This window comes from Nelumbo lutea, chromosome 6 (genome assembly GCF_056320005.1).
Source record: "Nelumbo lutea isolate HS-2025 chromosome 6, American lotus-T2T, whole genome shotgun sequence".
Classification (NCBI taxonomy): Eukaryota; Viridiplantae; Streptophyta; class Magnoliopsida; order Proteales; family Nelumbonaceae; genus Nelumbo; species Nelumbo lutea.
In genome coordinates this window covers 9614230-9626312 of record NC_142689.1, presented here as the reverse complement: position 1 = coordinate 9626312, position 12083 = coordinate 9614230, and the positions used below count along the sequence as shown (strand labels likewise).

Genomic DNA, 12083 nt, shown 5'->3' with positions numbered 1-12083 from the left:
TAGTAAGGTTGTTCAAAGAAATGTTTGGAACTGGTTAAGGAAAATTTCAAACAATATTAATGAAGTTTGGCGTGTTATTGGCGATTTTAATTCTTTTAGAAAAAAAAGAGAATAAGAGAAGGGGTAGAGAAGTTTGCACCAGTCGAACTCAGAATTTTAATGATCTAATTGGTGACCGTGATCTTATGGACTTTGAGAAGGTCTTCAATTTACTTGGAAAAATAAGACCACTTGGGAATGCTTAGATTGGGCCCTAGTTAATGAGGTTTGGAGGGAGATGTTCCCTAATGCTTGTCTTATGAACCTTCCTTTCTTAGCTTCTGATCACACTCCCCCCTTACTTAATACAGATTCCATGTTTTCCTTTGGGCCTAAACCCTTTAGGTTTGAACCCATGTGGTGTTTAGATCCAAAGTTGGAAGAGAGAATCCAACCTGCATGGAACTTTGAAACAAATGGTTCTAGAGCCATGCAATTTGTAAGGAAAAGAAATAACTTAGTCCATATTCTTAGAGAATGGAACAGAAATAAAATTGGCAACATATTCAAAAGGAAATCGGATATTTTCAAGAGGCTTGAGTAGGTGCAAAATCAGCAAATTGGTGCTAATGATAATCCCTCCTGTCCGGTTTAGAAAGAGTCCTCCAAAAACAGTTGAATAATATTCTCAAAAGAGAAGAGGCTTATTGGGCCTAGAAATCTAGAATTGACTGGATCAATTTAGGAGATAAACATAGCATTTTTTTTTTACACAATGGCCACCATAAGAAGGGCTAGGAATATGATCATGGGTATAAAAGATTATGAAGGAAATTTGATTAATGTTCAACATGAAATTTCAAACCTTTTTTGCAATACCATAAGAAGGGCTAGGAATATGATCATGGGTATACAAGTAATATTGAAAAAGCCATTAGTGGTATCAGAGACATGTATAAGTGAAGATCAAAATCATGAGGTTAATAGAGATGTTACTGATGATGAGATTCTTAGTGCCCTCCGTTCAATGAAAGACCTCAAAGGTTTGGGTCTTGATGGTCTCAATGCTTTATTTTCCTTTTTGAAAAATTATTGGACTATTGTTAGGGATTCAGTTTGCAAGGTGGTGAAAGTATTTTTTCACCCATGAAAGTTATGTAGGATACTAAATAAAAATTTCTCTTATTCCAAAAGAGAAAAACCCAGAAACTGTGGACAGTCTTTATAATGTCATTTATAAAATTATTTCTAAAATTCTAGTCCATAAAATCAAAACCTTATCCCACTAGAGGCATAAGACAGGGGCACCATCTTTCTCCTTACATTTTTGTTCTCTATGCTGAAACCCTTGCAAGATAAGTGGAGCAAGAATTTGAGGTTACTTGGAGCCCTATTGGTTGTAAAATTTCTAGGGATGCTCCAAAGATTCCTATTCTACAATTTGTAGATGATTGCCTTATTTTTGCTGAAACCATTATCCCTACAGGTCTTAAAATCAAAGAAATTCTTGATGATTATGCTAAGTTTTCAGGGCAAAGTCCTAACTTTGCCAAACCTACGGTTATATTTTCAAAAAATATGCCCATAAGATTTAGGAAAATTTTAGCTAAAATTATGAAAATCCCTTTAGAAGTGAACTCCAAATCTTACTTAGAGGCACCTATCATCAATAGAAGGGTGACTAAAAATACATTATAAGATCTCCATGAGAAAATTGTTGGTAAGTTGGCCAATTGGAAGAAGAATACCCTCTCTATGGTGGGAAGAGAATCACTTGGTCAGTTCTACTTTAAGTATGGTCCCTCATTTTATTATGAGATCTTTCCTAATTCCAAAAAATGTGATTGAGGAGGTTGATAGGAACCAAAAAATTCATCTAATGGAGTGGGAGAGAGCTTGCACTCCTAAAAAACAAGGGTGGTTTAGGGCTCAAAAATCTTATTTGGGTTAATGAAACTAATCTTGCAATACTGGGTTGGAAAATTCTCACAGAGGAAGGCAACCTTTGAGTGAAAGTTGTGAAAGGTAAGTACCTTAAAAAGTAATAATTTTTTGGATGTTAAAATCAAAAAGGTGTTTCATGGGCTTGGAGAGGAATTCTAAAGGATAGAGATCTTCTAATCAATGGTATGGGGTGGGAGATTGGCAATAGTAGATCAGTGAACTCCTATAAAGATAGATGGTTTGGAGATAAGGCCATTGTCGATTTGTTTCCTCAAGAAAACATTGTTAATGAGGAACTCTTAATTAGTGATGTGATTGATCAAGAAAGGAAAGTATGGAAGATGAAGAAAATCTGTAATCTGTTCCAAACAATGTTTGGTTGAAGATCAAGGATATATTCATCCCCTCTGAACAAAAGGATAATAAATTGGTTTGGTGGTTTAATTCTAATGGAAAATTCTCTTCTAAGTCTGCCTATGGATTGGAATGTAATCATTACATTTATTGAATCTTGTGAATGGTTTCAATTGGAATAAGATTATTTGGAATCTCAAGTGCCCTCCAAAGCTGCAAGTTTTTGTGTTCCTTCTTCTAAATAATAGACTGCCCACTAAGTCTCTTTTAAGAAGTAGAGGAGTTAAGATTGATGGAGGATGAAATGTTTGTGGAGAGGTTGAGGATGCGAATCATATTTTCAGAAATTGCTCATTTGAGAAAAACTGTTGGTTGAGTATTTATCCAACTATCCAAGGTTTGAAGGAGCAAGAAGTGTCCTTTAGAGATTGGTGGTTAGAACTTTTTGAAAACTTACCGAATGAGGAGGAAAGGTCAAGGGAAAAATTCAGCTTCCTTTTATGACAACTCTGGAAAAGCAGAAATATGAGGGTTTTTGAAAACATTTGGATTCGATACGTCATACTAAAGTCATCGATAAAGCCTATGTCTCCTTTGCTGAATTTCAAGAGAACATGATCGATATCAAGGGGATAGAATAGTATCAAGAACTGTAGCTATATAAGGTGGACCCCCCCGATAGGTGTGATTAAAATAAATTTTGATGCTTGGCGGTTGGAAGGTGCTTTGTGCACCATTGCTACGTTTGCTGGGAACCACCTCATTGAAGTGCTGGATATTAAAGCATATAATTTGGACCTTGCTTCTATTAATAAAACTGAAACATGGGCTGCTTGGGAAGTCCATAACCTAGCTATGAATTACAAGAATTATCCTCCTCTCATTTTAGAGGGAGACTCCAAGATCGTGATCTCTTGCTTTAATAAGGTAATGCCTTGCTCGTGGAATCTACAGAATATCATTCATAACTGCTGGGAGCTGAAAGAGAGGTGCGAGAAGGGAATCATCTACAAACATGTCTTTCGTGAGGCTAACCAGGCTGCAGAGTGGCTGGCTCACCATGCGTTGAAGTCCAGTCATCAATTAATGGTTGTGTTTTTCTAAACCTTTGTAAGCTTCCTAGGTCTTTTGCTTTTATTTGTTCCAGTGATTTGTGGAGACGTGCTACCCCCCCGGTCTTGTGTAGCCCCTTCTAGTCTTATAAAAAAAACCTTAAACCAAGGTTTAAAATATTGAACACAAAAAGATACACTTCTATATATAATCTTTTAAGTTTATTTTACTTTTTTTTTTTTTTTAAATTTAATTTTGTATATATGTGTATACAAGAGATTTCCAACAAGTGTATCAGAACTCCTAAAGATACGATACAATATGCCCATGTATACTTTAAACCTTGACTTTAACCAATAAGTATTGACACTTTGACAGCCTTCATGGGTCAGGCAAAACTTGAATACAAGGTTGTCAATGGAGTAGATATGGACTATGGGATTGAATGGATGGCCTATCGACCTGGTCCCTTTGCTTGATGAACGTTCTGGAATTTCATTACTTAAGTATAGTGGGTTGGGTAATAAGTTGTTGAGGTTCCAACTTCCTGACTGGCTGAGTGCCAGCCAATATGTTGGTTCCAAGATGCTTCACCATTAAACAGGGTGTTTGGATCATATGCTCTACCTTAGTTTTAGTTTTTCTTTTTTTTTTTTTTCCTTTTCTTTTTCTTATCAAAATTTCACAGGGGATTGGTCTTAACCTTGCCTGCCGCTGAACATATAAAAAAGACCAAAACCCTAGGCATCTGCTATTTAGCGTATCGGGACATTGGGGTGTAGTAGCCGAAACGATATGGTACGCTTAATATGTTCAGAAATTTTGATCCTTGGTTATTTTGCGAAAGTTTCTTACTTCATATCTTTTTTTTTTTTTTAATGTAAAAGTTTATACTTGAGTAGAGATTTTTTTGGTAACAAAAATTGTTGTAATGGAGGAATTAAATGAAGGCAATGTACTCGTAAGGCTCAGATTGGACCGGAAGGTCTGATTGGAAACTAACAGCCATTCCGGTTTTTTTAGAATCCAGTTTTCAAACCAGCTAACCTGTCAAAAAACCCACGAGCATTGTTAGAAACCATTTAAGTTTTTACAACCCGGTTTTCAATGACCAGCCCGGGTCATCGATGTATTTGAAATTATAAAATAACAACAATAAGATTTGAACTTATGTCTTCTTACTTGTATATAATAATCTCTAATGCATTAGGGAATGATTTAAAACCGATCAATAAAAGAGGTAATCAATCAAGTGGTATTCATCAAAATTCACAGGAGTAAAACAGAATCGATTGCCTGAACGATTCCTGAGCTAAATGGTCCGACTGTCCAAATCAATGGGAATTTAAAAACCATGATGAACAGTTTGAGTCTTAAAAAATTGGGTGTGAATACTACATAAAAAAATGAAAAAAAAAAGAGAAATAATTTTAGAATGCCTTTCCAAGCTATTTACATCAAATAAGTTTAAAACAGTAAATGTTATATGTTATAATAGAAATTTTTAGGTACCATGGTTATGATCTATTATTAGGCATATTTGAGAGAGGTTTGGCCAAGTCAACATTTGGAAAAGCCCAACAACTCAAAAACCATTTTGACAGAAGATCCAGATAATCCAACTTCCAATCGGGTCCCAGTCCGATTACACTGCTGATGATTTCATCTCTGTTACAAGAGTATGTATCATACATATCCACGCTGTGGCTAAAGATCAAAGAGGGATGAGTTTTAGAATGAACAATCATTCAACCCATTTTTCATACATGGGGCCACACACCCCTGATCAAAGCAACAGCATCCCCATGTTATGGCTTTTATGATACTAAGAATGTGCCTGGTTTATCAAAAATGAGACTTGCCATAATCAGTAATCAGTTAATCACTCCCCATAATCAATCTATTAATTAGATGGGTTGGGTCAGGAGCCCAGTATGGTTTGGTCTTGATCCACTAAATATGGGACAACAGGACAGTCAGTGAGTTATGGGCGCCCCAGAAGAGCTCAGAGCCCCAGACCCATCTATAGTGCAGTGGGATCTGACCTAGGAGTTAAGGACACTCCTTTACCTAGAATAGCATGTTCTTGGATATCCGAACCAAGGTCAACACTGAATTACGATTTAGGAGAAAGAGAACATCATCTGGATTTGGTAGTAGAGGTTCATGACTTCAGGATTTTCAGGGCCCTATCAAATCTATAGGTTTAGAGAAACAAGAAACCCAGTAACTTATTAACTATTAGAGGAGTTGAAGGTCAGAGAAGAGATGAAGAAAGAGACATGAGTTTTCAGATCATGCAAAATCTCTTCTCCTTCAAGTAAGATCTGGATGAGCAGCAGCGGCAAGCTTAAAAGGTCATGAATACAAACAAAAGTCCAATTAAATATAGTCTGAACCTGAAGGCCTGAACAATAGTAATTGTAGGTTTCATTTATCAATACTTAAAACACATATACCATCTTCTCTCAAATACATCCTCATCCACATACTACAGGCTCGTTTGGTGTGTCTTTCTGCATGGTTTTTCCGCTGATTATAAGTTGGGCATATTAATTTTTGGTCTATTTCTATTTGGTTTGTGAACGATCTAATCAGTAAAAGCGAGAGTTTTTGTTGAAAAGATGTAAGAAGCCCATTTTAGATTGATTTTGAGAAGTTTTAAATAAAGCTTTTCAGGTGTTTTAATTTCACATCGAAAGACATATACCTACAAAACTAACTCAGATTTTCATGTAAAATTTCGATACATCTTTTGACTGTCAGAACTAGCATTCAGGAAAACTAGAAAGAAGAAAAACCAAAGAGCCCTAAAATTAGAATTTTAGTTTTATATTAACAAACACTGGTTAGTACCAACTTTCAGTATCAATCACACATATAGAGAGAGATTATCCCCGACAACCCAAAACATACTTCATCCAAATATTCAAGACACGCCACTTATGGTAGGATAAGTAATAGCGTGACTTGTCATTTGGAAATTTGAAACCGCCACCCTTTTTTCTTTCGCATTTTCTTTGAAATCTTTTCCTCAACCAAACACCCATCAGCTCTTCAAGTAGACTCGGTCAAAACTAGACAAAATAGAAAAACTTTTTGAAGACTTAAAAAGGTAAGATATCACTTCATCACTAGCCTTTAAAGGGGTGCCAAACATGCTTCTTAGCTGGAAATGAACAGGTTTCTTAGGACCCTACCCTTCATCTCTAGTTATTGCACCTTACAAATAACAAGCTCAGCCTGTCCCTCAGACCTCAGTCCTCTGTCCCTCAATCTCATTCAATCTCTCTCTCTCGAACTGGACCAAGTAACATTCTGTTCTAGTAGGTGAAGTGGAAAGGAGTATGGGTTTTTCGAGTTCTCTCTTGGGTTATTCCTTCCTTGTTCTTGTTCTGGTGGTCTCTGTGGTTCATGGGCAACCTCTTGTTCCTGCATTATGCATATTTGGAGACTCTGTCGTTGATGTGGGAAACAACAACAATCTCTACACTCTGGTGAAGGCGAACTTCCCTCCTTATGGAAGGGACTTCACAAAACACAGACCAACTGGCAGGTTCTGTAATGGAAAGCTAGCCTCTGATTTCACTGGTAATACCATCCTTTCTTTCTCTGATTCGTCTGCTCTTTACACCTTTCCTCTGAAGGGCTTGTGTTGTTTTGGTACTTCTAAACACAGCTGAAAATCTTGGCTTCACTACGTATCCACCTGCTTACCTTAGCCCAGAAGCCCGTGGGAACCACCTCTTAATTGGAGCAAACTTTGCATCAGCTTCTTCTGGTTATTATGATAGAACAGCTCAGTTATATGTATCTCTCTCTCTCTCTCTCTCTCTCTCTCCTCTGTATTTCATGGAAAGATACTAATAATTTGTTTGGATTATATTGTTGGGCAGGACGCCATTCCATTGACCCAACAGCTAGAGTACTACAAGGAATACCAAAAGAAAGTAGCAAACATTGCAGGGAAGTCCAATGCTTCCTCCATTTTTTCTGGTGCTATCTACCTAGTTAGTGCTGGGAGCAGCGACTTTGTTCAGAACTACTACATTAATCCTCTTCTCTACAGAGTCTACATGCCCGATCAGTTCTCAGACTTACTCATGCAATACTTCTCTTCATTCATTCAGGTCTCCATTCTCACCATACTTCAATGCAGTCACCCATTCATAATATATTTCACCCTCACTGTTACTCCATTACAGTTCCATTAATACTCTTCTTCCATGTCATACTGTGCAAATGTGCATTGCTGCACTCAGACTCAGTCGCTTGTACGTGCTTTTAACTTATTGGTGCGCTTTATTGATGCCTGGCAGAATCTATATGGGTTGGGAGCGAGGAAGATCGGAGTGACGACGCTGCCACCGGTCGGATGCTTGCCGGCAACAATCACTCTCTTCGGCGCCGGGAGCAACAGGTGTGTGGCGAGGTTAAACAGAGACGCTATGTCATTCAATAACAAGCTAAACGCCACAGCTCAAGGCTTGCAGAAGAGGCTCTCAGGTCTCAACATCGTCGTCTTTGACATCTACCAACCTCTCTTAGACATAATCAACAAGCCTGCTGATAATGGTATGTCTATAAATGTCTCTGCAACCTCTTTTCTACAATGCGGGGCCCATTAAAAGATGGGTTCTATTTCTACCCTGGACTTTGGGTAGTGATATTTACTTATTTAGCCCCCGAGCTTTTATTCTTGATACACTTTAAACTTTCAGATTCCAGCACTTTGCCCTCCCCCGTTTGCATTTCTGTCAATTAATTTAAAAAACTTATTATCTGACCGTCATGTGTTTTTTAAACATTTTAAATCTCTAAATTATACTTTTCCTAATTTATGAACCATTATGCCCTTTCTCTTATATATTTGTACAAACCCTTTATTTATGTATTTTTTTTCTTTTTTCATACAAAGTAGGTGAGAAAGAGATGATTTGCTTTCCGCTGCTCTTTTTAGTCATTTTAAAATGTCATTCTTTTACCCATAACAATCCCAAAAGGGCATTTTAGTAAATTAATTTCTCCCATCAATCCAATTAATCGAGAGGGCAAAGTTTTGGAATGTGAATGTTGGGCTTAGAGTCATTATACCAAAGTACAAGGTGGTAATTGGTAATTTGCCCCCTTATGGGGCCACACAATAAGGGTAGCCCATTCCCCTAACCCCAGACCCCAGTCCAGGCAAGGATTCCATCCCAAGTCAAAAAAAAAAAAAAAACATTTGAGAATGGTACTATGGTAGTCAGCCCACTAGCCTATGTGGGACATTAAGAAATTAATGGATCCCTTTTTTTGATGAGTTCGGCTTGGTCAGTGCAATGCCTGTTGCAACAGCCTTTACAACCTTGAATTAGGAATATCTCCCTATGCTTTATTTTATGAGGAGATATTCCTAATGCAAAGTTGCAAGAGGCTATTCAAACTGTTTGAGCACGGGCTTGCACTGATCGAAGCCGAACTCTCTTTTGATTGGCTCCATCACAAGCTGATCAACCATACGGTTGTCATCTAAAACCCTATTGATGGCCCAACTAAGGTGATAAATGTTAAAAAGTACCTAAAGAATCACATCTGTCAGAGACTGATGATTTCATCAAATGTCCTCAGTGCAAGCCCTATAACCTTGATATTGTGTGACAGGGTTCTTCGAGGCAAGAAAAGCTTGTTGCGGGACCGGGACGATAGAGACATCACTGCTCTGCAACTCTCAATCAATTGGGACATGTATAAATGCCACAGAATATGTGTTTTGGGATGGATTCCATCCAACTGAGGCCGCTAACAAGATCTTGGCCGACGATCTTTTACTCCAGGGCATCTCTCTTATATCATAAGCAAAAAACCAATCACATTTAAGGATTTCTTTGCTCACTCTTAGAGATACATGCCTACATAAACGTCATTTGGGTGTTGTCAGATAAATATAGAGGTTTTGACTTGGTGATTTAGTTGTTGAGTTTAGTTGTCTCATGATGTCATGTGTGTTTTGTAACCACGCCTGGAGCATCTGGAATTTATAATTTATAGTAATAAACCCTTTTTCCTTGATAAAAACAACAATGGTTGGATGGTTCATATTCATGATTTCACAGAGAGAGAGAGAGAGAGGAATCTAGATAGGCAATCTGAGCACCAGCTTGAGAGGAAAACTGCCATGTTATGACATTTACAGACAACTGTGGTTCAACATTGCAAAATCTAGATATCAATTTCTCATTATACAAGGAGACTGATAAACGGCAGAAAACAGAGCCAAAGTTCATCACCAGAACCAGCACTGGGGTTCCGATTCTCCTAAGAAAGTTCAAATCCTGCATTAGAACTGATGGCATAGAGAAGTTTTGCCCTCAAGGTGCTGGGTCGTTTGTAAGTTGGAAGCTGTAATCCCAAGCGGAAACAATGAATGCATAGAAGTTTTAGGAAGAAACAACATAGTATCTGTCAACTATAACGAAGACTGAAGAATCTATCCTGTGACTAATGAATTGATGCAGAGGATATTAGTGTAAATACTACCTTGAGTGTATTATAGCAAGTGGATGCTGAAGGAAGCCGATCCACATCCTGCCCTCCAATTGCTGACCAAAGAGGCACATCGCATGCAACCTGAAGGCAAAAATGTTCTTAACTGACCTCCAGTTCTCCCTTGCATAATAAATGAATAAGAATCCAGCAGGAAGAGCCATTCAGAATTAAGATTCGAATGTGAACTTACATTCACAAGATTATAGGGAAAATTGTTCAGAAGCACATTCCTTGTTAATGTTTTTTCCCAACCATCAATAGGATCCTCAAAAGAAACAACCATACCTGCCTGGGTTCTTGGTACGGGTGTAGGTATCCAATCCAAACCTGATTATTAATTTCCTATTTCTTAGGTCTAATTCTAAGGAGTTGCTCTATTAGTGGGTCAGATTTGGAAATAGGAAGTTAAGGACACCTTAGGATCTGGGACCACCCATTGGGTTGCGACATGCTCACACACAAGTCAGTTGCATTTCCATAATTACAGGGAGAGTCTGATAAGAATGAGTTTATCAGACATAATGGCCATTTTTTATATGGTAAGTGAATAGCATTAGTTACTACCAAGGTTCAAAGAATCGATACTGGCCGATACGTAAAGATTTTTTGAACCTTGGTTACTACGTATTCATACTATTATAATCACTTTCTAGGGGTCATTGGTTGGTCCAATGATAAAATCTCAGGCTGGCAAGTGCGAGAGCACTGGTTCAAGTCTGATAGTGGACACCTTATGAAAAGGATTTAAAAAAAAAAGATGCTAAAAATTAGGTCCATAATTATAGGGAGAGTTTGATAATAATGAGTTTATCAGACATAATGGCCATTCTTTATATGGTAAGTGAATAGCATTAGTTGCTACGTATCCATACTATTATAATCACTTTCTAGGGGTCATTGGTTGGTCTAATGAAAACATCTCAGGCTGACAAGTGTGAGAGAACTGGTTCAAGTCTGATAGTGGACACCTTAAGAAAAAGATTAAAAAAAAAAGATGCTAAAAGTTAGGTCCATATCTAGTCCACCCCTCTCAAGACCCCAGATAGCTGGGACCAACATTGGATAATGGCCTTTTTTTCTTAGTGATCACTTTCAATTTTAGACTTTTAATTCTAAGTTGTTAAAGAATTATTTGCATTTTATTTTAATTCTATTCTTCTATTATTATACTATCTTCACTTTACTATAACCCTTCTTTTGTGAGTTTCTAATCCCTAAACCTAAACCATAATTGCAAGAGCTTGGAAATGGACTTCAACCGCCTGATGATGGCTGCACAAAGACTATCTGATAGAATCCAACCTAAGGTTTCCCTCACAGCCAACCATGCAAGCCCACCACAGACCCATGGGAGGGTACCCATTGCTTCCAGCCCAGCTATTACTAGCCCACCTCCCATTCAGTTTGTCAACACAAGGAAGCCACATTGGCTAGTTAGTTAGAACGTCTGGATCTGAAGGAATCATTCAGCTGCAAGAAGATACAAAACCTTGGTTAAGACAAAAGAATAAAAAAAGTGTTGTCTAAGGTGGAGACAGGTGAGAACTTGTTGTAAAGGGCTTTTTTGTAATAGATTTTGTCTTCAGGAATCATTAGTTATTCTTTACTGCCTAAGGTCCTATCTGTAATTTTTGTAAGTTTCTGCAAATGCTATGTTGAGAGAAGGGGGCTGACGGCCTCAATTCCTCTTTTCTCATTTTTTTTCTCTTCTTCTTTGCTCTCTTTTCTTCTCTCCCTCCAAAATTCCATACACCATACCAGATAAATACACTAAAATCATTTCACTGTGAACCATATTAGTGTTCGCCCTTGATAATGAACATCAAGTTATATTAGGCAATTTCTTTAGCATCAAGCACTACATATAATAAGTAAAACTAAACACCAGTAATTTTCAGAGTAATATCTATGCTTCTGAGTAGTGAATAATGAATCTGCCTGCAATAATGTACGGCTAGCAATGCACCTTGTGAATAGTGAAGGCTGGCTGTAAGTGCTTGAATCCAAGTAGTGGAGCTCGAGAACAACTAGTTACAAACTTTAGAAGCATACAACGCTCTTTCGGTTCAAATCCAGAAATGACCTACAACAGAAAGGGAGTAAATGAAAATATAAACATTATACATCAACTAATTTTCATGATTTCCTTAATTGATATGAGTATACAACATTCTTTTGGTTCAAATCCAGAAATGACCTGCAATAGAAAATGAGTAAATGAAAAT

At 37.5% G+C, this 12083-nt stretch overlaps 2 protein-coding genes across 3 annotated transcripts in view; one reads left to right on the top strand and one right to left on the bottom strand.

Moving 5' to 3' along the window:
• Positions 1-6501: 6501 nt before the first annotated feature.
• On the top strand, positions 6502-9387 carry LOC148847234 (GDSL esterase/lipase At5g22810-like). The gene is made up of 5 exons (XM_088949936.1): positions 6502-6921; positions 7010-7140; positions 7227-7460; positions 7650-7905; positions 8974-9387. Exons 1-5 carry the CDS (start codon positions 6678-6680, stop codon positions 9165-9167), a joined length of 1059 nt encoding a protein of 352 aa, XP_088806062.1. The 5' UTR covers positions 6502-6677; the 3' UTR covers positions 9168-9387.
• A 59-nt stretch (positions 9388-9446) lies between these two features.
• UPL7 (ubiquitin-protein ligase 7) overlaps positions 9447-12083 on the bottom strand; it is a 29871-nt gene continuing 27234 nt past the window's right edge. Inside the window, exons 12-14 of one of the 2 annotated variants that reach the window (XM_088949934.1) lie at positions 11825-11941; positions 9850-9939; positions 9447-9711 (exon numbers count right to left, since the gene is read on the bottom strand). In XM_088949934.1, the coding sequence (XP_088806060.1) occupies positions 9628-9711; positions 9850-9939; positions 11825-11941 (291 nt within the window). In that variant the 3' untranslated portion in view covers positions 9447-9627. The other variant, XM_088949935.1, reaches the window with a different exon arrangement.

Excerpts from the sequence above, each read along its gene's own strand:
- LOC148847234 (XM_088949936.1), top strand. The coding sequence starts at position 6,678 with ATGGGTTTTTCGAGTTCTCTCTTGGGTTATTCCTTCCTTGTTCTTGTT. Across the intron at positions 7,141-7,226 it reads ATAGAACAGCTCAGTTATAT|GACGCCATTCCATTGACCCA; the intron begins GTATCTCTCTCT and ends ATTGTTGGGCAG. Across the intron at positions 7,461-7,649 it reads ACTTCTCTTCATTCATTCAG|AATCTATATGGGTTGGGAGC; the intron begins GTCTCCATTCTC and ends GATGCCTGGCAG.